Genomic DNA, 27,653 nt, shown 5'->3' with positions numbered 1-27,653 from the left:
TGTAGGATGGCTTTCAAGTGATCTCGAGGCTCAAATTTGGCCCATGAACCAAAACCCCTGAGGGGAGCCCTATCATTTTGTTTGGTTCTGTAAGATTAGAATAATCGTCAAATCTGTGTTGGCTTGAGAGGGTTAGAGGTTAGAAATGGGTTGTACAATGCCACATATAGGGTTTGAGGTTATTAGCCTTATGTGCTAATGGGAATGAGTGGAACTCTACAAATAATATTTTATTCATAGATGTTATTCCTGTCCACTAAAAAGCCATCACTTTTGAAGCATTTTCAACTCTTGTGCTAGACACTTTACATGTCTTTAATCAGCAATCGCATGTATTCCCCCTCTGTCCTTGATAAACTTGAAGAGCCAGGAAACCCAGATAGGCAAATTGACTTGTTCACAGTCACATAACCAGTTGGTTAGTGATGGGGTCCAAGTGCAGTAGATTCCTGGGATTTGCAAAGACTGATTAAAAACTAAGAATTACTCATTAGAAATTTATAAAATAGAAAAAAAAATAGCAACACTTGTATTTTCAAAACCTGAACTCAGCTATTGGTAACATTTTGGTAAATTTCAACATTTGTTTATTCTTGAAAGAGTCGTACGCATGGATTCTTTCTTTCTTTCTTTCTTTCTTTCTGTCAAAATAACTATTGATCAACCTTTTTCTTTGTTCAAGGTGCCGAGATCAGGGGCTGTTAACTAATGTTATTTAGTGGAGTTTGGTTCAATTCTTATTTTTTGGTGAGTTGCCCAGGAAACCAGTTGGCAATGTCCTATTTTTTTTCTCTTCCTTTGATTAGGATAGGGGCTAATGAAGTGAGGGTTACGGTTTTAATCCAGCATCCCGCTTCGCCGTCTGCTCTGTCCAGTGTGTCATAGTACACACATAAAGCAGAGCGATGCATCCCTGTAGGGTGAAGAAAAACAAGCCACCCCAGAGTACATGTTCTGCTAATAGCAGGCCAGCAGGCCATCTAGAAGAATCACTTCTTCCTACATTGTACTTGACCACGCTTAAAGATTCTCTTGTGTGTTTCATCTCATTTTTATCCTTACAGGACTGGTTCTTGAGAGGCGTCCAAATAGGCCTCTACACCGTCTCACTTTTTGCTTTTTCTCTCAGCTCTGTCACAGATTCCATTGCATCTGGAAGACAGAAGAATATACTTTTTTCAGTTTCTTCGTAACTTTCCTCTTTTTACGAAGCGATACCTGTTCATTTTGTGAAACTGAGAAGATAAGTTAGCAAGTTAGCAACAAGAAAAGAAGAAAAGTTGTTCATCCTACAACCCAGGGCTAACCACTTTTTTTTTTTTTTAAGTTTATTTATTTGGAGGTGGGGTAGAGGAGGGCACGAGTGGGGGAGGGGCAGAGAGAGAGAGAGAGAGAGAGAGAGAGAGAGAATCCCAAGCAGGCTCCACACTGTCGATGCAGAGCCCAGGATGGGGCTCGATTGCACACACCATGAGATCATGACCTGAGCCGAAATCAAGAGACTGATGCTTAACCAACTGAGCCACCCAGGCGCCCCAGGGTTAATCACTTTTACACTTCATCGTAAATGTTCCCACCTTACCTTTTAATCACATTTCCCATTTCCATGTGTATTTATCATGAACGTTTTTCTGTATAAGGTAACAAAATACCATTTTTCATGTCTGCACGATCTCATAATTTATTTTACCCACCCCCTGTTGCATGTTTATATTTTAATTTTTTGAGGTTTTTAACCAGTTATAAGTTGTATATCTTATAGCGAATATGTATTTATAAAATTCATAATTATTTCCCTGGGCAAGGTTTCTAAGAATGGAGTCATTGGTGTAGGAAGCCATGCAGCTTTGGAAGGCATGATAGTTACTGCAGAGTTTCCCTGAGAAGCTGTAACTGTTGTATTTCCCTGTAGTTGCGTGGGATGCCAGTTTTTCCCGAGATTTCTGAGTCCTGAATATGATCATTTAAAAACAGTCTTTGCCAATTTAATTTATAAAATGACTTGATCTGTCATCCAGCCTGGAGTTAGTCTTCTCATGTTCTTTTGTGATCACCTAAAAAAGACACAGGCTATCCTGACTTTGTCTCTGGTGTAAGACCCTGAAGGCCCCAGTCTGTGATGGGGGTAATGTCTGTAGCTCTTGACTCGTAACATGCACCCTGAGGGGTATCACAACTGTGCGCTAGCTCTGATACTCATTTGCATTCTACGTCCTATATTCTTCCCTTTGTAGCCTCTCTTCAGTTTTCGTAATGCTGGGCTATAACCCTCTTTCATTCCAGGGTACCTTTCATGGGACAGCCATGTATCTCCATTCACCTAGGACTAGCATGGTTCACACATCGTACCCCTTTCACTCTCAAAAGTTACCCGTTTGGGATGATAAATTATATGGCCGCTGTAATTTTTAAGTATTGGGATATCATTTAGTACATAAAATTGAGGTAATTCAACCAGCCATTTCTTTGATTTGGTTAAAGAAAGTAATTAGCCTTGCCCCGTGGTCTTGTGTTCTTTTTTTTTTTTTTTTTTTTTTTTTTTTTCTTTTTGAGAGGGAGAGAGAATGTGTGGTAGCAGGGGAGGGGCAGAGAGAGAGGGAGACAGGATCCGAAGTGGGCTCTGTGCTGATAGTGAGCCACATTTGGGGCTCGAACTCAGAGGAGCCATGAGGTCGTGACCTGAGCCACCCAGGCGTCCCGGTCTTGTGTTCTTAATATGCAAAAGAGTGCAATGGCCATGTTTTGAAATACCCAGCCTATTATGGTTATAAAATATTCTCTTTGTGCCAACCATAGATTCTGAAGACTTACTAATTCTAGTGGTACAGAATAATTATTCATGTTGAAATTAAAGTTCCAGAATCATTTTTTCCTTCTAGTTGAGTGTGATGGCTAATCATTTGTGATTTGGATTTTTAAATTTTACTTCTGTGCTTTCTCTCAGTGGTTTGGGTTATTGGTTTCTGGGGATGAGTTGAGAGAGAAAAGGGGGATCTAACATTTTGGAATTTCTTGTGCTTTATGTTGTCGCAAGTGGTAAAATTGATAAGACATTACAATGAGCAACAGTTTGGCACATCTGTTTCCTCTTAAAGTTGTTAGTTAATTTTAGTAAAAATAAATGATATATTATTTTCACTAAGGTGACCGAAATATTGCTGAGGAGATTTGAAGAAGTGTGATTAGATCTTTATGTTCATGATGCAGGATCACCATTTTTTGATCAAACTGAAGATACATGGCTTAGGCTTACCAATCACATGCATTAATAGAATTTGGAGATTTAATTTGGGCCCAGTGAAGCTTCTTAGGTGGCCTACCATGGTCATCATCATAAAAAGCCCTAACTGTCTGTATTTATTCAGCATTTCTAGAACCTTTCTCACCTTTCATTCCTTATGCTGCCTTAGGAAGGCATAGGGACCTGATGCTGGAGTGACAGTGGGAACGATGGGACACTATGAGACATGAGGGGCTCTCTTTGCTCCTGTCTCTCCCAGAGTGACCTAGGCAGGATCTCACACTTGGACCTCCTCTAGACTGTCCTTCTTTTTTCATGTAGCCATTCATACAGAAGGAGAGTAGGCCATCTCAGTCCATCTTCCTGGTTCCCACTGCTCCTTCCACTGTGTCAGAAGCCTTCCTGCCTCAAGTGTCAGCGATGCTTTTGACCCTTGTCTACACACTTGGCATCATTTGTCTTCCATCAACCCAGCAGGATGATTTCTGGAACCGCACCTCTAGCCTCTACACACCCTGAAAATGCAGTTGCCAACATAACACATCTAAAGTTGCCCCTCCGCTTCACCGTGAAGTCAGTTTTCCCTTCTGGATCTTTGTGCTCAAGGCATCACCATTTCCCCAGTCTCACTGTATGAGCCATGGTATCTTCTCTGACTCCTCTTTTCTGCCACCCCATCACAGACCAGAGTCACACCTGCCCATGCTGCCTTTTCAGTATCGTTCAAGTCCTTCCTTGCCCATTCTCAAGGAGAATGGGCTTGTGTCTCCTGCCTGGACCTTGGTAGTTGTTTGCTTTGGTCCCCTTTCTTTGATGAGCTTTTTGTCTGTGAAATCTGAACTGTCTACTCATGCCATGCTTCTGTCCTCTTAATGGATTCCTGTGATGGAGTTCATACCTCCTCAAAAATTCTCAATAGTTCCTCATAGGCTTTTGAATCAAATCCAAACTCTGTAGCATGTGTTAAATGGAAAAAAGAACAAAGCAAGTACAATGAAGCCCAAGTGTAAATGTATACTTTAAAGGTGGGGGAATGTATTTAGCAGCAAGATTTTTCTCTGTAGTCTGATACTTTGGCTGGTTAGATGCTTGGCAACTCATTAAAGTTTCCGTACCCAAGATGAAAATGTTCTAGAATTGATTGTGGTGATGGTTGCATGCATGTGTGAATATACTAAAAACCATTGGATTGTATACTCTAATTGAGTGAATTATAGGATATGTGAGTTATGTCTCCATAAAGCTGTTATTTATTATAGAGTTCATGACCCATAGTTTAGGAAATTCCTATGGCACCTGTTACGGTACAATACAAGCAATAAGTAGTGACCTAATTACCTTAATGGGAATATTTATTGAGAAGAATACATGATCAGGAGAAGTTTCCCCACTTACACTCTAAACTTGCGTGTGTGGAATACCTAAAACATTGTAATAGTCATTCCATTTAATATGTAGTCTGTTAACAGGCTTAAAAAAAAAGCCAATGATGGGTATATTCAGGGAAGCCATAGGTAGAACAACAGGATAAACAAGTCATTACCCTAGTGTCACCATTAGGCTAAAGCATTTGGTTTTTAAAGCCCTCCTCAACTTGGTGTGTGTGTGTGTGTGTGTGTGTGTGTGTGTGTGTGTGTGTGTGTGTAGTGGGGGGAGTTTGAGAATGCCTGAAAATATCACTCCACTTAGCAAGGCCTTAGTGATTCAGTGTTTCCTTTTTTTTTTTTTTTTTTTTTTATTAATTCGTTTTACTATTTTGCATTTTGGTTGATTTGGTTTCTGCCAGCTTCTTTATTGGTTCAAGTAAGCAGTCACTGCCTAGGTGATAGGAGCTTTCATTAGATGCCTTAATGACTTTTCTACCTTTTCTCTGATGAAATATTTCAGGGGAAAGGTTGCATGTTAAATGGCTGGTTTCTGGTTGCTTTGATTTTACTTAAATTACTTCACAGTGTCAAATGGTATTATTAATGTATTATTAGGTCAGTTTATGAGAAATCACACCTGAATATATACTGATATAATTCGGACAGCATTTGTTGGGTCCTGTGGCCTAATACCAAGACTCATTTGGAGAGCCAAATATTATCTTGGATTCTGTATCTCTTCCCCTTTAACTGTGGTTTTTGTTTTGGGGAACAGTTCTTGTGTACTAAGAGCACAGGCTCAGTTTAAGTCAGAAGAGAGCAATTAGTTTCCCTTCCTTTTCTATCAGTCGAACGGCAGCAAGCCATCACATGTGCAAGCCTTGCTAAACATGAATGAAGTGCCCCAATGTGCTTTCCCTCATTGTACTTCCTCAAGATGCAAATCTGGTTGTAAGACTGTCCTTTCTTACTTCCTGCCCAAGGCTTTTATATTTGTAGGTGTGATCCTTCTGAACAAGAAGTGTGCTGTATTCTCTTCGGGAGAGGGCATATTTACAAGCGCAGCTTACTTACGAATAAGGCAAAAGGGGGACACTTGGGTGGCTCAGTCAGTTAAGCATCCGACTTTGGTTTGGGTCATGATCCATGAGCTGGAGCCCTGTGCGAGCTGCGTTGACAGCTCAGAGCCTGGAGCCTGCTTCAGATTCGGTGTCTCCCTCTCTCTCTTGTACTCTGACTTTGTCTCTCTCAAAAATAAATAAATGTTTTAAAAAATGTTTTTTTAAAGAATAAGGAAAAAGGCACTTCTTGTTTATTTGAGACTGAGGTTGACCATTGCTATTCCTGAAAAAAGCTGCAGTGGAGGGAAAAGCAGATGAGGGGAGCCCTGCTCTATGACCATTCTCTCGCATTTCTCTTACTGTCCCTGGCTTGAATACTGGAGAAACATATGGCCATTAGGCAAAGTAAATTATAGGACAGAATTTAAATATGCCACAAATCATAGGGCAACTCTTTACTGGTAATTTCTGGGGAGGTCGTCTGGACATCAATCCGTGGTGCCAGCTGTTGCCCCTGTCTCTTTGAGCAGCACACATGATGCCCAAGGTGCATCACTGGATTGCTTTGGAATGATTCAAACGTGAACGAGCAGGGGCAGTTCATGTCTTTATCTTCAAAGTTCCCTGAGCGTTGAATGCAAAGGGGCCGCTTCCTCCCTCCAGTAGTTAATATCTCAACTTTTTAAAAAAGCTGAATCTTAAGAATTCTTTTTTGTGTGTGTGCTTCTAGGGGAAGTGAGAGCCCATGAGATTTCTTAATGCATCTCTCCATGGTGTTTTGGTGGTAACCTCCCATATTAGCCTTTTGGAAACGATTACTGTTAAGAGTCCTTATTGGGTGGTTTTCATGCTAATTATGATCCCTCCAACAGGTACTATATTTTTTGGTTAATATCAACATTTCCCCCCAAGAGAGAATTTTTTTAAAAATGTGAACAGTGCATAGGTTTGGCTTGCTTGCTTGCGTGTGTGTGTTGTGTGTGTGTGTGTGTGTGTGTGTCTTAACTATGTTCTTTCTCTTCCTTTAAGAAAAGGGAAACATTTCTGTCAGTTCGGGTTTTGTTTTAGTTAAATCTCAGATGCTACAGCAACAGGGGACTCCTGAAAGTACCCTTCTAGCTCAAGAACGGCTCCACACGAGCCGATTCACCAACTCTTGTTTTCCATGAAACGTTCTCTCTTGAAGATCCTTTCATACTTTTATGCTTACCAGGCAGATTTGGAACATACTCAAGTCCTTCTTCCTATTCCCGGTGTTGTTATTTGAAATACTGGGGTGATATTAACTCGGAAGCATGCGGCGCTCTGCAGTCGAAATAGCCACGCGTTTTGTGAGGCAGCCAGACCCTTGCTGCCCTTAATTGGGGCACTGCTTGCTGCCTCCAGCACCTTTAATTCCCCAACCTCAAAAGATAATTATTTTTAGAGGCTCCAAGTGAAGAGCCCGCATGAGCAAAAGGAAAAAAAAATATTGACATATTAACCTTGAAAGAAGACTACTACAGTTTTTAGCCAACTCGTTTGAATTAATTCTTGAATACACAGTAAATAACAGGTCAGGTTTTTTCCCCCTGCCTTGTGAGAAATGCAGTGAATGGTTTTTCAGGCTGTACGACATACAGAGAAGACCACTAATCATAAAATCTGAAAGCTGGAGGGGACTCTTGTGGTTTTCCAGGCCAGTTTCCCTCATCTTCAGCTCTCGGGGGCCAAGTGACCGTGCGTGGATGGCTGTCCCTGGTGTCCCTGGCGCGGCCAGCTTCACGGGGCCCCTGACTTCCGCTGATGCTCTTTCCACACACCCCTCCCGCCCCCCCCGCCTGTAGGTGATCTCCTGATGAGAATGAAATGAGGTAGAAAATGGCATTTCTGATCCATCCTGTGTGCTTTCCTCCCCCACACATTTAATTTGTTGTTCTCCTTCATGGAGGGCCACGCGAGCCATTCTGTCCTGAGGCCTTCAGAGTGCATCCCAAGTGCACCCTGTGATTTCCCACCCCACACGTTGTGGAAGTGTGCCGTTCATGGTTGTGTGTAACCTAAAAACCCGGAGTGCTTACCTTTGCGTTTTTTAGTATCTGAAATAATTGTTAAAAATCTGTGGGTGGCTATTTATTCTGAAGGGTTCCTGCTTCTTAAAATATTATTATTATGACTTGGCATTTTTATGGTATCTTCATGTGTTCCAAAGAATGTTCAGCGACGTCCCCATTTTCTGTAAAGAAATGTGTTTCTAGCGATGTTGCCACTTTATAAATATAAATAAATAGGTGTGTGTGTGTGTGTGTGTAAGTAGGAGGCTAAAAAGTTTCCTATCTCTTTACATAAGGAGCTTTTGTCTCATAGGAAATGAAATTATGACCCTGGTTTTGCAGTCCGCTCTGACTCATCCACTAGTATCAGGACCTCAGTCATGACTGTGTCCTTGCCTTTGTCAGAGGCTCAGAGAATGTAGGACATAAACCCCCTCTTCTTCATGGGTATCGTCTGCATCAGTGCAGTGCACCTTGTAGGTTTCCACAGAGTGATTCTGTTGGAGTGAATAAGCATTTCAAACTGAACATTGCGTTCTGTACCCAAACCTCTTCCTCTTCAGGCCTCTCTAAGACTCTAGAACCTCTATCCATCTAGGTTACCCAAGCCCAACGTCTAGGGGTTATCTCCATTCCATCTCTTCCTCTTTCTACCCACTTCCCATCCATCTCCATCCAGACTGGATCCGGAATCTTTCCTCTTCCCTCCATCAGGTCTCCTGCCATCGTCTTTGGCTTGGATTACTGAAACACCCGACTGGCTCGCCCTTACGGTCCACTCTTCACTTAGCGTTAGTCAAACGATATCACATCCCTAGTTAAAATTCTCCAAAACTGTCCAACGCGCTTAACAGAAAACTGAAACTTGTTTGCTGAAATACAGTACCCCAGGACCCCGTGTGCCTTCGCCTCTGCCTCTGTAGCCAGCAGAGCAGTCTCTGTGTTGTCTCCTACCTCTTTCCCCACCACCCTCTGTGCCTCAGCCACACTGGCTCTGGTCACACCCCTAGTGTGCCGGCCACACCTGTTCCCACCTTGACCTCTAGGGCAGCTGGTTCACTGCTTGGGATGTTGTTTCTTTCTAATTTGATTGTGGCTGAATTCTGGATATTGAGATATCAGCTTAAACGTGCCTTCTTAGAAAGGCTTTCCTCAGTCTCCCAAATTAAAGTAGCTGCTAGGTCAGTCTGTATTTCATTATCCTTAATTCTTTAATGCAGAGCGTCCATCTCCATTTGATATGTTACTATTCATCTACCTACCTATATGTCATCTTCCACTCATGCTTGCATGTTGCCTATATGAAAACAAGGACTCTGTCTTGTATCCTTGATGCCTAGAATAGTATCTGGCATGGAGTATACACACAATAAAAAAAAAATCCATACTAAAAATGTGCATACATATGGCTTAAAAAATTTTTTTTAACGTTTATTGTTAGAGAGGGAGAGACAGAATGTGAGCAGGGGAGGAGCAGAGAGAGGGACACACAGAGTCTGAAGCAGGCTGCAGGCTCCGAGCTGTCAGCACAGAGCCCAAGCTGTCAGAACAGAGCCCGACATGGGGCTTGAACTCACAAACCGCGAGATCATGACTTGAGCCAAAGTCAGAGGCTCAACCGACCGAGCCACCCAGGTGCCCGCCCATGGTACTAGTTTTGATTTTTAAAAAAACACTCCATTGAAATATTTCTCTTGATTACTCAGTTTTTGCCTCTCCCCATCTAGCCCTGGATCAGACTGTTTTCCAGTTTTCTCACTGGATTTTGCATTATAAATTAATCTTGGTATTTGTTGAGTACTTACTCTGTACCAGACACTGGTAGATGAACTCACTGGAAATTCACAGCATAGCTGTAACATAGGTATGGTAGAGGCCAGGTAACTTACCCAGGTCACAAAGCTATAGGGAGGTGGGAACACAATAGACAGCAAATGCAGAATGTGCCATATGGGTAGAAATAGACCCATAAAATGGAAGCGAGATCAAGACCTTTAACATCCCGGCATATTTACCCCGCTGCTTTTGAGAGGCCTTTAAACAAATGTAATGAACAAGAATTTAAGGCTTAGGGAGGGAAAGGTTGATGGGCTACCTGGGTGGGGAAGGAGAGGAAGAGGGAACAGAAGGGACTCATCAGTGAGATGCATTAGGAGACTCACTGTGTTCTGTATGTCTTATTGATTGCACTCGGAGTACATTAGGGGACATGAGAAGACTCATCTGTTTGGACCAAATACTCGATTATATTGAGAAGTACTTCTGTGACGATGTGGCTTTAAAGTGCAGAATGATTTGGGAGAAACGTCTTCCAGTTATAGAAGAAAAATTATGGTACACCACACATCAGAATAAAGTATAGACAGATTAGTTAAGTGGAAAACATAAAACCATAAAAGCCAAAATAAATACAAGTGTTTGGAACGTTTAAAAAGCATAAACTTGGGGCGCCTGGGTGGCTCAGCCAGTTAATTGTCCAACTTCGGCTAAGGTCATGATCTCACGGTCTGTGAGTTTGAGCCCCATGTCAGGCTCTGTGCCAACAGCTCAGAGCCTGGAGCCTGCTTCAGATTCCGTGTCTCCCTCTCTCTATGCCCCTCCCCCACTTGCACTCTAGCTCGCTCTCTCTCTCTCTCTCTCTCTCTCAAAATAAAAACATAAAAAATTCTTTTAAAGCATAAACTTTTATAAAAGAAATCACAGAGGAAACCAGATGAATTCATTAAGTACAGATTTTAAGTTGATACATTGATTTTTGTCATCAAATGAAAAGAAAATGACTGGTTGAGGAAAATATTTGTATAACCAAAGTTTATTTTTGTTTTAAACACCAAATTGTTATTTAAAAAAACAAACAAAAACCGTAGGTTCTCAAATTAAAAGGCAAGTTCATAGAAGGGATACAAATGACAAAATGTGAAAAATGTTTTCATAAGTGAAGATTAAATTCAGGTAAAGATTTAACTTTCTCAAATTGTGGCTTTAAGAAAAGGTGGTGTTGGTAAATGAAGAGTGGGGTAAAGAAGGGTCTGATGGGTGTGCTGGTTGGTGTAACTGTAATTTTCAGGCAGCTCTTCTACCCAACTGCATTTCAGAAATAGAGATTCGGGAGATTTTTCTTCAGGGATGTTTATCACAACATTACTTATAAAAGTGAAAAAAAAATTAGAAATATTCAATGTGTTACAACGGGGGATATGTTAAATTATCACACGTCCTTACAGTGGCCTTTCGGACGATCATTAATAGCTATTTCTGAGGAATAATTGGTATCTTGGAATAATCACCACAGTATTTTATGTGAAAAACAGTAATACAGTACTGTTTCAGTTTTAGAACAAGGACAGAAAAAGTACATTTGCCTGGAAGAGGAGACTGGAAAGAAATTAACCAAAATGTTAACATTTTGGCAATTTTGAAAATGCTTCTGTTTTTCTCAATTTTCTTTAGCATATATTTACAACTTTAATAAATTTGGATAAAAGTGTTTTATGGAAAGACAGTTTGTGAGGACGTAAGATCAAGAGCCCTGGACAGACAAGAGTTCTCTGTAGGTTCTAGTCCGTTTCCTTCTGTCTAGTTTTCAACCAGCAGAATCCTTGAACGAGTCACTTCCCCTCCTTTGTGAACTGTGTGAGATCAGGGCTTCTCAGATTTTTCCTCTGAAACGCACTCAGAGGCCAGAGAGAGTGAACACCCACACCCAGAGGAGAAAAGGTTGGGGGATAAAATATCAAAGTAACCTCTTGGGGGCGCCTGGCTGGCTCTGTTAGTAGAGCACGTGATTCTTGATCTTGGGGTTGTGAATTCAAGGCCCACACTGGGTGCAGATTTTGCTTAAAACCAACAAAGTAACCTCCTGAACAAGATTTAGTGTGGAAATTCATGTAAACTTCCCGTTCATCTCCAAACTATACTGTTGTTAGTTTTTAAAAATTTTTAAGAATTGAGATATGATTTGGGTACCTCGAAATCCACCATTTAAAAGTATACATTCTAGGGGTGCCTGGGTGGCTCAGTCAATTAAACATCCAAGTCTTAGTCTCCCCTCAGGTCGTGATCTCACAGTTCATGAGATGGAGCCCCGAGTCGGACTCGTTGCCAACACCATGGAGCCTGTTTGGAATTGTCGCTCTCTGCCCCTCCCCCACTCACGGGCGTGCAACTCTCTCTCTCTCTTTTCTCAATTTATTTATATTCTCTCTCTTATTTAAATAAATAAACACATGAAAGAAGTAGATACTCTAATAGTTTTTACTGTATTCAGAAGCTCGTGCAACCAACCGATGCTGGTTTTTCATACACAGGTGTTTACCATGGCCACTCTGTGGTAAAATTGACTCTCCCAAGAAATCGTACCTGGTGAGTAACCTTAGCAGCACTGGAGGTCCTTTTCCAGGAGGATTTCACCACTCTGAGGAACCCAGAACTAGATGAGATTCCAAATGTGTTCAACACGTTGCATTTTCAGTGTATTTTGCCCGTCTTTCCTTTAAAACCAACTTACCTGGATGAGTTGTTATTAATAGTCTTGGTTACCACTGATTTACCCATCTGTTCACTTACCATTCATAGTGGGCGATACTAAATTCAGTTCATTTTCTGTACTATGTATTTTTTAAACTGTCTAGTAGTACCTTCTGCCAGACTTTGCTGGGGATAAAGAGTGAAGTCATTTCCAACCCTTGGCCTCAAAGACAGTCTTTTAAGGAGAGGAAGTTATGGTGACTTTGGTATTAGAGCTGCTTGGTGACCAGTGCAGGTTCCCAATTTAAGTGGAGGAAGATGTGCAGATGGCAGAATACGTGGGTCTTAAAGTGGATAGACCGAGATGTGGACAACACATGGATTGAGTTTTGACTAGGTGTATTTAAATCACTTTTATCTCAGTGCTCTTAATTCCTTGCACGTGTGGCTTGATGCTGTGCTTATGGGTAGCGAATACCTCCCTGAAATTTCTGGTTCTACTTTATCCAAGATTATGTGGAAGTAGTCCAAGTTCAGCTGTGGGGGGGAGGGGGGGGCTGAGATTCTATATTTTAAACTCTTGGCCTAAACCAGCAGTCCTTATTAAGTACAGTTACTTGAGTTATAATTGAGCTCCATGAGACTTGGGTTTGTTCTTAGCCTTTCTCTATCTGGGTGCTGGCCAATCAAGAGGGCAGGGCAGGGGCATTTGGCTCCAGCCTTCACATTAATTAAAGGCTTCAGATGTAGATTTCTGATGGTTTGACAATGTCTCCAAATACAGTCATGAAAGGCACTGGCAGGACAAAACGAATATATTTATTGTACAACTTCAAATACCACAGTTTTTATAACTCAGTGTTGGCATTTCTTCTTTTTCCTGGGGGGGCCTAAAAAAAGGGGCAGTGATGGGTCTCTTACAGCCTGTAAGAGGCCCGGAGGTGTGTTTTCTGCCTTTCTTTCCGGATGAAGGGAATGAAGCATCAGGAGCCTTCAAGTTCCTGATAGTGTAGTGTTGGATGATTGTTTTCCAGGGCCATTGTCCAGCAGTCAGGGATACCACCGTCTTTCAGAGCAGTGACAGTAGTAACTGACGTTTTTAGGGCATGAGCAAGTCTTGTGCAGACGTGAATTGTGCTTTGCAGCTCTTTTGATGAAAGTATAATCCGAGAAGCCAACTTAAGTGTGAGAGAAGGAACCAGTGAATCCGTTGATTGCTTTCCAACAGTAAATGATAATCCATTGCCATTAAGAAGTTAATGTATTACTGGATTTAAAACTGCCATCTTGGGAGGATAGGGGGTGTGGGATAAGAAAAACTGTCCTGCCTTTAGAGATTAATTGGACAGAACTGTTTACAGATTTCATTGTGCAAATGGGCAGGATAATCAGTTTCGTCATATAGATGCTTAGCCTGAGCGGGACACAGAGAGTAAATGTGGATTTGTGGCAGAAGCTGTGTGTGGAAATCCTCTTGTGTTGCAGAGATCTTGTCAAGTCCTAAAATGGAAGCATCAGATTGTGTGTGTGTGTGACTGCGTATATGTCTGGTGTGCTGTATTCTAACAGCTTACAAAGTGATGCCCTCCACAATGGGATATTAAATTCGTATTTGATTTTGTTCTGATGGAAAGAGTAGGGAAGAAAAAAACCCTAAGTATCCCTCAAAGCCAATTATGCCTGCTGGCTGATGTGTGCTTCTTTGTCTTTTTAATTAGGTTTTATTTTTAAGGAATCTCTACATCCAATGTGGGGCTCAGACTCACACCCCAAGATTAAGAGTCACACGTTCTACCGACCGAGCCAGTCGGCTGTCGCTATGTATGCCCTTTTTAATAGCATGATTCTCATGTAGTCTCATTTTTGGGTGTGTTGATGAGCTAGAATAAGAAAAGTTAAGAGTACCCACCCAAAGGTGAAACAGCTTTTCCAGGGAAAATTTTTAGCTGTATTTATGGAGACCATTCCAAGAAAAAAAACAGTTTTGTGGGATGAGCACCGTTGTATGTATTGACGTGCTTGTCATGGTTACTCCATGACTTGATTGGAGTTATAGTTAAATCAGCAAAAATGAGAGCCTTTCCCACCTGCACTTTCATGTAAGGGCTCATTGCTAGATTTTATCAATGGCTTTGGAAACAGTAGATTTGTATTTCTTGAGATAGGTCAAGAGTTACTTATGCCCTGTGCTATGCAAAGAGATTAGCCATCGCTGGATTCACAAGAATCTACTTCCTTTCATTCTTTCAAAAGTCTAATTTCTTTCATTCAGACATAAAGAATTACAAAGTCTCTCATCGAACTTTTCATGTGGCTTTAGGAAACAACACCATTTTATATAATTAAGGAATAGCTGTTTAATTGTACCAAATATTGTTTTTTGATATTAATCATGAGTAGATTGTCAAAATGTCCATTTCAAATCCTGAGAATGTTGTTTAAGTCTATAAAAATAGGAGAACAACATGATATTTGGCTTGCACATTTGTTAAGAATAGTATTTCATTTGTCTCCATGATAGAACTCTTGGAACAAAGTAGCTAAATTGCTTGGTTGAGGTGTCAGTCCATTTACCTTTTTTGGGCTAAATCCATTGTTAGAAAAGAACGATGTGTCAGTTGACTACTTTTATCTTCAACCTACAGCGTTTGAAAATCACTCAGACTTCCTCTTACGTGAAGCTTTGCCTTCGCCTTGAATTTGCTGCATTTATATAGTAACATCAAAGGATGAGCATTAAGTTCATGAGTGGCCAGTCATTTGGAAGATGGCACCAGATTCGATATGGATCCCTGCTAATTGAAGTAGTATTCAGAAACTCAAAATTAGATTAGATGGATAAAAGTTGGGTGAAGTCAAAGCCATCAGAAGATATTTTTATACAGTGGGCAGTGGAAGCTAATTATCCTGGATTTAGGGCAGGCGTGACTATTAAAATAGTGACAAACCCAGGGGTGCCTGGGTGGCTCAGTCGGTTAAGCGTCCGACTTCAGCTCAGGTCACGGTCTCACGGTCCGTGAGTTCCAGCCCCGCTTCGGGCTCTGGGCTGATGGCTCAGAGCCTGGAGCCTGCCTCCGATTCTGTGTCTCCCTCTCTCTCTGCCCCTCCCCCATTCATGCTCTGTCTCTCTCTGTCTCAAAAATAAATAAACGTTAAAAAATTAAAAAAAAAAAATAGTGACAAACCCAAACTGGGCAGCTAAGGGCTGGGTCGAACCTGCACGTTGCCCATTAGTAGCCGGGTCGTCTCTGCCCAATGCCTCGCCTCTCCAAGGCCTTTTCTTTTCTGTGAAATGAGGAGAAGGATGTCTGTCTCACAGATATTTGAGAAGATGAAATGACAGTGTATTTCAAAGTGCTTGGCAAAGTATTAAGGGTTGAACACAAATTTCTTTTGATTTCCTTTATGAGAGAGGATATTCAGGAGGTAGAGGCCATGATTTCCCCTCTCTATTGGAGGCTGGTCTTGGAGTGTGTTTGTTTTGCATGTGTACACACTGTGGGGGTGGGTGGCCAGTACTGTGTTTATTAGGACTTTGGGGTAGAATTGGGCTGTAGCATTTCTTCATCATGGTTGGCCTCTGGGAGAATGCTGTCAGAGTGAAATAGTGGCTAGTAAGCTTTTTATGGACTAGAGACTGCCTTGTGAGTAAAATTTATAGAGAAACGACCATCTTTCATCTTACCAAGCTCTTCCCCTGCTTCCCTGTGGCATTTGTACCAGTCAGGGTCCCAGTAGGAAACCTGTGGCGCACTCCAGCTGGGTGGCTGAGGGGAGTTCTATAAAGGGACCAGGTCATAGGGGCAAGTAGCAGTCCGGCAAGGGGAGAGAGCAGTCACAAGAACCAAGAGAGGGTAGCTGTATGGGAGCAGACACCCAGCGGGACCTGTGGCCTTTTGAAGGAGACACAACGTGCCTCTGGTGCCCTTGTAGGGAGTGAGCTGTAGGAAATTCCCCTTCCTCATTTTCCTACTCTCTGGTCTCCTCGTGTCTTCCGTGAACTAAACCCAAGAAAAAGACGGAGGGTAAGGGAACTGTTGACGTGAAATCCTTTTGGGACAGCCTCCTGGGGCGTGGAGCAAGACACGCAAATGGCGAGAGAGGATCCCTGGACATATCTGGGGCATTAGGAATCTTAATATCTTAATGTGGAGTTGGTTTTTGGATGCTTTTTTCTTTCCTGTTTACGTGCCCCCCATTCATTCACTGGTCCCGCGCTCTGCCTCTGTTTGATCTCATTAGTGTGATCTCGTTAGTTTGATCTCATTGAGTTCATTAGTGTGATGCCCAGGTGACCAGATCCAAAGAGGTGCCAAGCATGGACTGCTCCTGCCCAGCAAGACTTTGTGGAAACACAAACCAGTGCAGTTTATCGTCTGCTGCTTTCGTATTTTTATATCTTTTTACATTTATTTTTATATTTTGTATTTTCTACTCACCAAATGAATATATAAAAGCTGCACAGAAAGCCAGGAGGAAGGGGACCTGTTGCCTGATTCTCTTTCCTTCTCGTGTCATTAACCTCACAAATTAAGATTTCTTCTTGTTTTTGTTGTGGAAAAAACTAGCGGGGATTCTGATTTGATGATTACACCTATGGTTGGGCCCTCACAGCAAGCCATTGTCCCGTGGATAAGGATAATAAACAGAGGCAAGCTGGATTTTTTTCTCGTGTACTTTGAATTGCTTGGGAGAGTAAAGATATCAGGTTTTTTTTTTTTTTTTTTTTTAATAAGTTGTTAATCGGTAACGAGAAACAATTCTGTAGTTCTTTTTCTACCAAGAGGTGCTACTTTTTAGATGCTTTGGGGTTTTTTCCCCCAGTATTCAAGGTTGGAATTGTAAAATAGTCCTTTTAAACTCTTCCGGTGAAGCTCCTTAAAATGGGTTGAGGCATTCACACTGTAGTGTTAACTTTGTAGTTGGAGGAGTCCAGAGTGCTGATTAAGAGTCATCTGAAAATGATAAAGGAGTTGTTGACCCAGAACCTCGGGGCTAGAGATCATCTTCCGTCGTAACCGTGCGAGGCTTCTGCGTTTACGCGGACATCTGCAGTCATTTAAGAGTGCTTCTATGAAAACCGTAATACTCATTTGAATTTTTCTTGATTGTTTATAAAGATAATAATGAAATCCAACCACCAGAGAAACAAAATGAAATTGGGACAGCTGCTGTATTCCTAGTTTTAGTTTTCCTTTTCTCTTTTCTTGTTTTTGTAAGCACCTTGTAGGTAGGGAGTGGCAATGAGGATGCCCCTGTCATCCTGTGTTTTAATATTATATTCTTCCAAATGTAATGTGCAAATAGGTACTTTCAGTGCTTTTCTACACTGTTAGGGGAAGACAGAGACGTTTGTTTTTTGGAAATCTCAAGGAAGCCGGAAAGTGAGTGAGAAATATTCAGAAATGAAGTGACATAGGAAAGAAGCCACCTGCATTTGGAGAAAGGAAGTTTTTAGAGTCGTAGTGTTGGATAAGTTGTGGAAGAAATAGAGTGTTATTCAGTGACATGATCTCATCTTTCTGTCTTCTTCCTTCCATGGTCATTGGTAGCTTTGAAAGGATTGCCCTCAGGCTTACACTAACAGAAAATAGATGTTGAAAAAGAGAAAAATAAGAGCACAGAAGAGAAAAATCCAGTAACAGTAAATTTCTATATCATGTTATTTATCAGTCAAGAATGAGCAGACAGAAGGAGTGTCACTGTGACTTCTCGGAATTAGGTGATTCCTTGGGATAACTGCCACTGATACAGTTGATGCTTTTATATATCTATATCTATATCTATATCTATATCTATATCTATATATCTATATATCTATATCTATATATCTATATCTATATCTATATATCTCGGAATTAGGTGATTCCTTGGGATATCTATATATCTATATATCTATATATCTATATCTATCTATATATATATATATATCTATATATCTCGGAATTAGGTGATTCCTTGGGATAACTGCCACTGATACAGTTGATGCTTTTATATATATATAGATATATATATATATCTATATATATATATCACATATGTGGTATATATGTGATATATACATATCATATATATGGTATATGGTATATATGTGATATATATATCATATATATGTGATATATATCAAAAATATATGATACATATACACACACACATATATACAGCACATATATATATATATATATATATATATACACACACACTTCATTTTAAAATGAAAGAAAATGTGTAGAACTTTCTAGGCGTTTTTCCTTCCTACAAACGGCATTTATGTAAGCGCATTGTCATTTCCAGATCCAGATCCTGCCTAGCAGCCCAGCCTCCTGGCAGTCTTGCAGATATTCTCCAGGGAAGAGAGCTTTATCAAGTGTTTATTCTCTTCAAAAGATGCTGATTTCGTTGTGTTTGCCATAAGATATGTGGTTACAAATACACTATCAAAATTCCACGCTGGGTGGCTTACAAAAAGGTGACAGGGTTTTTTGTTTGTTGGTTCGTTTTGTTTTGTTTAAGCTCATCTGCCCCTGAAATGGACCCTCATCCCTGCAGTTTTGCTGAGTGTTCTCTACAGGTGGCCTTTCTACCCCTAGTGATGTGCCCTCCCGGGATGCCCCTCCAGCAGGCTGTTTGGGGATGCCACGTCCAAGCCGCCCTGTCTGGTTTCGTTGTCTGGGAAACTGAGAAGGTGTCATGGTCTGACGACGTCTTTTGCTGTTGTCCATCTTTCAGGGACAGGAGAGAGCGGCAAGAGTACGTTTATCAAGCAGATGAGAATCATCCATGGGTCAGGCTACTCTGATGAAGACAAAAGGGGCTTCACCAAGCTGGTGTATCAGAACATCTTCACGGCCATGCAGGCTATGATCAGAGCCATGGACACGCTCAAGATCCCCTACAAGTACGAGCACAATAAGGTAGGCGTGGATCTGCACAGGATCGCTGGCGTAGCCGTCCACGGTGCGCAGGCACCCTTCACAGGTCTGGGATGTGCAGTGGGTGGGTTTTGAAGTGCCTGTTTTTCATCTCATCTTAAATGGGACTTTTAATGGTTCAATACGTTCCTTATAGTTTTTTTTTTCCCCTTAAATCTTTAAAGTCACATCTATGCACAATTAGAGTTGTGTTCTTAGCGATACCGATGAAAGACATTATTTGGATGTTCAATGGTAAACAGATGGAGGTATAAAACTTAGGGGACGCCACACTACATTAAGAAGACAGTTTGTGAGTTCAAGACAAATTGACCAAGGTGAGTGAATTCAGAGAAGAGGCAGCAGCCTTGTTTCAACCTCCCACTCTTTGTGCTTCCTTGGCAAAAAAAAAAAAAAAAAAAAAAAGAACAAAAACAGCTTAAGAGCATTCTGTCCGGTTTAATTTTGGATTTCGTGACTTCCTTTCAGTAGTGCCACAGGCTTAATTTTATTTCAAAATAGGCCCATCTGTCACTTCCAATAACCTTTCAAACACGTTTCCCTGCAATTGTGTTCAAGTAATGCAAACTTCTAACGTCACTGGAGAAGGGGTTAGGAAAAAAAAAAACCAACAAATTTTTTCAGGGCTTGGAGGTGTTGATTTTATCGTAAGCTGGTAAAGCCTCGCCTTGTGTTGACAGAGCACTAAATTTGTACCTACACTTGCTTTAGGGCTTCATCAGAACTTCCACTCTCCCTCAGTACTCTGGAGAATCTACTCTTAGAAATGGTTCCATACACCCGGATCAATATGTAACAGCAAGAAGCTGGCATGCCCGCTGTGACTCATACACTAGGATTTAACTCAAAGTGAATCATAGGTAAAATAAAGCAGTGCTGTGTACCTTCACTTCTGTTACCATTGAGAAGCTCCTAACTATACACATCATCTTAAAATCAGGCATTTATTTTTCTTGGATGTTTCCTTGAAATCAACTGGCTGTTTCTGATGTAACTGATGCTCTCGCCCTTAGTTTGCCGAGGGCAACAAGAGAGCGTGTCCACAAATAGCAGAGAGGCCCTCCACAAAGAACCCTCGAGAGTGAAAAAGATCTGGGCAGCTTTATGAGCCTGGGAGCGTGTTTGCTTGAACCACATGAGGCTGCCTGGATACCTAACCAGTCTACATGTAGAAGGATCAAGGCTGTTTTTCCCCACTAAGAAATCTCAGTGTAGTGAATTTCTGAAAGAGTGGCACACTGGTTTTGTTGCAGTGGGAGGAAATTCTGTTGAAGGAACTGCCTTTAATACCAGTGACTGTCCCAATCCACAATTAGTTGATAATATCATGATCTGATGAATTCTGGCTGAGTTACCACACGTGTGCTATGATGTACGGTTGACCCTCGAACAATGTGGGCATTAGGGGTGCTGATCCCCCATGTGGTCAAAAATCCACGTATAGCTTTTGGTTCCTCCAAAACTTACTAGCTTACTGTTGACTAGAAGCCTTACTGATAACATAAACAGTTGATTAACACATACTTTGTGTGTTATACGTTTTATACACTGTATTGTTACAAAACAAGCTAGAGAAAAGAAAATGTTATTCAGAAAATCACAAGGAAGAGAAAATACATTTATAGTACTGTACTATATCAGAAAAATCCATGTATAAATGCACCTGCAGGGTTCAAACCTGTGTGTTTTTTTTGTTTTTTTAATTTTTTATTATTTATTTATTTATTTATTTATTTATTTATTTATTTATTTGAGAGAGAAAGAGTGCAAGTCGGGGAGGGGCAGCGAGGGGGGGAGACAGAATCTGAAGCAGCCTCCAGGCTCTGAGTTGTCAGCACAGAGCTCTACGTGGGGCTTGAACTCACGGACTGCGAAATCATGACCTGGGCTGAAGTCGGATGCCCAGCCGGCTGAGCCACCCAGGTGCCCCCAAACCTGTGTTTTTTAAGGGTCAGATGTGTCTATGTGGATAACTGGCAATATGTGTTATGTATATAACGTATTGCCAGTTTACACTGTATAATGTAACGCAGTCTCTCTTACTGATGCAGAAAAATCACATTTCTTGGATATTCCAGAAGAATGTTTCAGGATCTTGCTTTGATGGTAGCTTTTCATTTGAAGATCATTTATTGTACCATCATGTAGAGGTATAGAAGACAGAGTGGGATGTATGCTTTATTCGTATAACACAATAAAGAATATTTAAGAGCATGTGAAGTCTTTGTATCAGTTCTAGTTAAGTAGAATTTACTGTGATGAACACCATTCGGTGGAAAAGCAATATCATAAAAAGTTAAAATGTTACGATTTTTCTCAGATATCATAATTACCCTGTGGAATCTTCCGCCCTCTCTTGGTTATTTCACATACTGCCTGATACAATGACATGAGTGTGTGCTGACCTCTGAATTTCTCAGTATGTTGAATCCCCTTTAATTTGTAATATAAATTACTTACCCACTCGTTCCATTTTCTCTACAACATACACATATTCTGAAGCATCACTCCTTACTTCCAAGCTCTGCCCACTCCTTGCCTTTGTCAATGCTTACTAAGGACTTAAAGTCTTCTTTCTGTTGCATCCAGCTGCTACCTCCTCCTAGAGTCCTTCTCTGCACACCTCCCCCCTTCCATTGGGTAAGTAATTCCACCTTCCTTTAGCAGAAACCGTAGAGGAGTGTTTATAATTGTCTAGTTTGTATTCTTATGATGACTTGGGTGTTGATCTTATTTTCCCCACTAGACTCCAAGCTCCTTGAAGGTAGAGGATGTATCCGTTGCACCTCAGCATTCTTCACTGACCCTGGTGTTGTACCTTGTGTGTAGTAAAGGCTCAAAACAACCCTGTTTTATGAACAGGCAAATCATTATAACATTAGACCACTGAAAGCTTCCTCTTCTGCCCCCGAGTTGTAAAAATCGTTATTCAGATCAGCACATAGCTGTTGAAATGGTTTTATGTGCAAAAGCGAATAAAAACTGTGCTTTCAGGGACGCAGAGAAGTTTCATTAGGGCTGGGCAGAAATTTACAATTCAGAAAGAGTCAAGGGGGTAGCTGAAGGAGAGGCACTTTGGGGCGGAGGGATGGCAGGGATAAATGTTGAGAAAAAGGAATGTGACTGTGTTGGCCAATTTAACTTGAACAGAATTTTTAGGAGAACTGGAAAGTAAAATCAAACTGGTTTAGAATGTGTTTCTGAAAGGTTTTGAATCTAGGCTTAGAAGTTTGAATTTTATTTTCTTGTGTTTATGACACCCATTTAATAATAATATGTTTTGCTTAGAATTTTCTACAGAGGTTTCTGGTTGCAATATGCTCTCTGTTTAATAGTTGAGAGATTTGGTGTGCAGGTTATTAGCAATTACTTGGAAGAAATGCACTGTGACTTATATTATTTTGTGACACTAAAGACTTAAAAAACATAGTTTTTATAAAGGCTTCTTTGCATCTATGTCCACGTTGGCCACAGTGTTTGGTAGTAGCATAAAGAGAAACAAAAACTTGCTAACTGTGTACTTGCCTGACTCTGTACTTGCCTCTGAGTTCATGTATTTTATAAAGCAAAACGTAGCTTACAAATAGTATGGCGTGTTCTTAACTGGGAAATCGTCACAGTTTTGTTTGCTGTGAAATTGGTTCCAGCAATGAGAATACCACAACAGAATACTGGAATTTCTCTGGCTCCTGTGTAAGTGTTACTACACTGAATTGAGAGTCCCTCCAGTTAGCTGGGGGGCTGGTGCAGTGGTCATGGGGAGTCCAGGCCATGGTCTCTGCCCTAGATGGTGGTGTAGCAACCCACGCCTTTTTGTAGAACTTACAGTCTAGGGATTGGCTAGCTCTGGAGTAGCTTGTAATAAATTGCACACTTTTACCAAAAATAAAGATCAGTTCTTCTCTGAGTATCTGCTATCCCATTCTTGAATTTTCTCTGCCAAGTGAGTAACGTTTACAGGTGAGCCGCTTGGGCTCTGCCCAAGTGAGAGAACAGGTCCGAAGACGACTTCTCACTATACTGTGAGCTAGGGTTTGTTTACTCCTAAATATTACTTTGCCATATCCCTAAACACAACTGTGGATAGCTGATGTTAAAAGGGATTAAATATTTGTTGCTCAGTCAAATCAAAAGATACATTTAAGCCTCCACTAGGTGCAAGGCATTCTATGAGGTTCCTCTGTCATTTTTAAATTGATATTTATTTTATTTTTTATTTTAGAGAGAGAGAGAACCAGCATGTCCATGAGCAGGGGCAGGACAGAGGGAAAGATAGAGGCAGGGCAGAGAGAGAGAAAGATAGATAGATAGATAGATAGATAGATAGATAGATAGATAGAGGGAGAGAGAGAGAGAGAGAGAGAGGGAGAGAGAGAGAGAGAGAGAGAAAATCTTAAGCAGGCTCCACGCTCAGCTTGGAGCCTGACACAGGGCTCGATCCCATGACCCTGGGATCATGACCTGAGCAGAAACCAAGAGTCTGATGCTCAACCAGTTGAACCACCCAGGTGCACCATCGTCCATCATTTTTTACTGTCCAAAAGGGAGAATGTCCATCAGTATTACCTTACAGTTTCCTCTCTTAAACAGACGTATTCTTCTGATTATTCGTTGTTTGGGTGTTGAAATCAGCTCTTTGTAAAAAAGGAGAGATTAAGAAAAAAAAAGTTTCTGTGCTCACATGGCTAAGAACTCCCTTGAATTACAGTGTGGGAAATAGGTCAGGTATTGACCCGTGATTTTTATGTATTTATTATCTTTATCTGGCAGTTCCTGCATCGCCTTGTTGATATTTTATATGCACGTGCTTTATTTCCTCGGATTGCAAATGATGTCACAGTAAACAGACCTCTTGTTTTGTAATTCGTTGTCTCTGCATCATGTGCCCAATGTTGTGAGAGCTTTTTTTTTTCATGGAGTAAATGACCCCAGATTAGCAGATCCTGGTATCCTTGTTTCTGGATAGTTTCTGAGAATTTTGAAATCAAGCTATTCTTAGGGCAATTTCAGAGGACTCATAGACTTTGCTCTTTTGTCTGGTCCCCAGAGGAGAATAGAATGTAATGCAATGCTTCTTCATGCGATGAATTCAAGACTGTTGAGTCAAAGTCAGACACTGTCACCTTTTCTTTTAGTTTCTGCTTTTAGACTTGGAAGTCCCAGATGACTGGGCCTCACTCGGCACCAAATTGACTAGCCAGGAGTTTGCAGGCCTGACACCCGTTTCCCTTTTCCCTGGCCAATGAGTGCCACTGAGAATACATGTTACTACGGCATCTCTGTCCTCCCTCTAAGAAAGGACTTTTCACCAGGAGAGTGCCTCATTAAACACTTGCACAGCTTTCTGAATTTTCTGCACTTCCTGAGAAATCTAAGATCCCAGAAGCCATGTTTCAGAAGAAAAACGTAGCCAGAATTCTGGAGGACTTGCTAACTTACTGCTCCTTTTGATCAGTTGAACAAAAATTCCCAGACTCCCTTTTTCAACATGAAGGAATTTTCTTAGTTTACCAAATGCTCAGAGACTGATTTCATTTTCATATTTGTCACCAGAATAAGCACATAATTAAAGCAGAACTTACTAAGTAAGTATTTTCATGTTTCTCTAAAGAGTTGTATCAGTCAGTGTTCTGTGCTTATAAGCAACAGAGAACCCTGGCTAAGTTAAGAAGGGCTTAACAAGAACAGGAGGTGACCCCGAGAAGCGTGGAGAAGTGGAGAAGCGTGGAGAAGTGTGGAGAAGTGGCTAGTTCCTGGAAGCCAGGGCAGGTCTAGGGAATCCCTCTGTGACACAGATGAACTCTGACCATTTTCATTCTTCTTTTACTCCACTCGAGGATCGGGTATCTGGGGAAACTTGCCTGAGAGGTCTGGCCTGGATTCTGTGCTAGCTTTTTGGACAAGGCTGGGCAATTTGATTGACAGTTCCTGAAGGAAGTCAGGGTACAGTTACTAAGAGAAGAGAATGATGTTGGCACAAATCGCAATTACCCACTGCAACATCACCCTGCCAATTTAGAAAATAAAATGACACGTGGATTCTCTGTGCAAGAAAACCCTCCGGTTTGGCTCGGCATTTGCTAAGCCTGTTTTAAAGGACAGCTTCTTACTCTGGGCTTGTTCAGAATGGGGGCATGGAGAGGTTGAGGGGTTCGTGACTTAGTAACAGTTATAGATGATGCAAGTAGCTGAGTTTGAACCCAAGCCCTGAATAGCTGAGTAACCTTGGGATTGTCACATTTTTTCCCTAAGCCTAAATTTCTTTACTCTCTAAGCCTGAATGTCCCCATCTGTAAAGTGCAGCAGCTAATAATAGGATTGTTGCAAGGGTTAGATAGATAATGTATATGAAAATATAGATGATAAATCAAAAGAGTTTGCAAGTTGTTAGAAGATGAATTAGCATGAGGGGTGGAGACGAACACTGTTAATCTTCTGTATTAAGAATCAAACAAGCAAGGATCGCCTGGGTGGCTCAGTCGGTTGAGCGTCTGACTTCGGCTCAGGTCATGATCTCATGATTCATGAGTTCGAACTCCACATTGGCTGTCTGCTGTCAGCATGGAGCCCGCTTCAGACCCTCTGTCCTCTTCTCCCTCTCTGTCTTTCCCCTGCTCACTCTCTTTCTCTCAAAAATAAGCATTAAAAAAAAGGAGAAGAAGAATAAAACAAGCAGAAAATAACTTAAACAGCATGGCCAGATTTAGGATGTATTTGAAGGGAACTTTCCTTAGAGTGACAGTCATTGAAATGGGACAGCAAGGAAGGTAGAGAAATCCCCTTATCTGGATGTGTTCAAAAACAGAATGTATTTACAACCTGTGAAATTCTTGAAGGCAGTTTTGCTGAAATAAGACCGGATAGACTGGACACCCTCTGAGATCCTTTCCAAGTTGGTTTTTCCTTGTGTTGATTCTCTGATTCCAAAACTCTGAGAAAGAAATGATGCTGTTGTTAACTTGTTTTTATTTATTTATTTATTTATTTTTTAATTTATTTTTGAGACAGAGAGAGACAGAGCATGAACGGGGGAGGGGCAGAGAGAGAGGGAGACACAGAATCGGAAGCAGGCTCCAGGCTCTGAGCCATCAGCCCAGAGCCCGACGGGGGGCTCGAACTCAGGGACCGCGAGATCGTGACCTGAGCTGAAGTCGGACGCTCAACCGACTGAGCCACCCAGGCGCCCCAACTTGTTAGAATTTAAATCTCCCACCTTTCTTGAACTTTGTGCATTCCAGAGCACTTACAAAAACAAACAAATAAATAAAATAAATGAAGTCAATAAACAAGAGATTCAAAGTGACAGTGATCTCTAGCCAATGGGGGTTTTGCTTTCTTTACATCTAAATCTCATAAGTAATTACAACATTTACATCTATGTAGGTTTTTTTTTTTCTTTTTAAATGGTGTTCAAAGGTGAAAATCAGATACAAGTATTGGGGATATTGTCAGTGGTAGTATTTCTTCCTCCCTCCCTCCTTTCTTTCTCTCTTTCTTTTCTTTCTTTCTTTCTTTCTTTCTTTCTTTCTTTCTTTCTTTCTTTCTTTCTTTCTTTCTTTCTTTCTTTCTTTCATGTTTATGTCTGAGAAAGAGACAGAGTGTGACCAGGGGAGAGGCAGGAAGAGTGGGAGACACAGAATCCGAAGCAGGCTTCAGGCTCTGAGCTGTTAGCACAGAGCCCGCCGCAGGGCTCGAACCCACAAACCGCGAAATTGTGACCTGAGCCGAAGTTGTACGACCAACTAACTGAGCCACCCAGGCGCCCCAATTTCAATTGGGTTGTTGGCTGCTGGCCACCAAAGACAGTCTGCAACTTCTCCTAGGAAAACTTTCTACTCCTGTGTCTACAAATCTGAGAGTTTTCTTTCTAATAAAGAGCCTAAAGGAATATGGACACCTTTTGCTACCAACTTGATCTGAGGTTGGTTTACAGCTGTCTCATTTCTCTGTAGGACTCTTGTTGGGAGTTGAATCACCACTGATTCTCTAGTACTCAGCTTTTAGAATCTCTTTGCATATGGTCTTTTCTCTTTTTTTTTTCTTAAAGATGTTTTTAATTGATATTTATTGGGGGGCGGGAGGGGCAGAGAGAAGGGGAGACAAGATCCAAAGTGGGCTCTGTGCTAACAGCAGAGAGACTGACACAGGACCTGAACCTGCATACTGTGAGATCACGACCTGAGCCAAAGTTGGACACTTAACTGACTGAGCCAGCCAGGCGCCCCTGGTCTTTTCTCTTTTAATATCTGGCAAATACTTTCCAGCCACATTTTTTGTCTCCTTACTCTGTCCTTGTTTCTTTATTCATTTTATATCCATGACAGCCGTGTAAAAATAGAAGATGAATGTAAGATTTGTTAAGAATCCCTATTTCTTGGCTACAGTTATTCTGTAATCCTAAGGCATGCCATAGCATTTATCCAGGATGAGTGTCTTGAGTTCTATTTTATCAGAGGAGGACTGAAACAAAGAAGGAGTTTAGCAAGTAGATTGAGGCTGAGCATTTTTTTCTCTTTCTTTCTTTCCTTTTTTTTTTTTTTTTTGTTGTTGTA

At 41.2% G+C, this 27,653-nt stretch overlaps 1 protein-coding gene across 7 annotated transcripts in view; it reads left to right on the top strand.

Moving 5' to 3' along the window:
* GNAQ (G protein subunit alpha q) overlaps positions 1 to 27,653 on the top strand; it is a 349,957-nt gene that overhangs the window by 124,390 nt on the left and 197,914 nt on the right. For 6 of the 7 annotated variants that reach the window (XM_042911855.1, XM_042911857.1, XM_042911853.1 and 3 more), the window contains one exon: positions 18,899 to 19,083. In XM_042911855.1, the coding sequence (XP_042767789.1) occupies positions 18,899 to 19,083 (185 nt within the window). Of the gene's footprint in view, positions 1 to 18,508; positions 18,639 to 18,898; positions 19,084 to 27,653 lie in introns of those variants that run through there. The other variant, XM_042911854.1, reaches the window with a different exon arrangement.

The sequence above is a fragment of the Panthera leo genome, chromosome D4 (genome assembly GCF_018350215.1).
Source record: "Panthera leo isolate Ple1 chromosome D4, P.leo_Ple1_pat1.1, whole genome shotgun sequence".
Taxonomy (NCBI): Eukaryota; Metazoa; Chordata; class Mammalia; order Carnivora; family Felidae; genus Panthera; species Panthera leo.
Note: the sequence above shows the minus strand (reverse complement) of the source record. Positions and strands in the feature narration are given on the sequence as shown.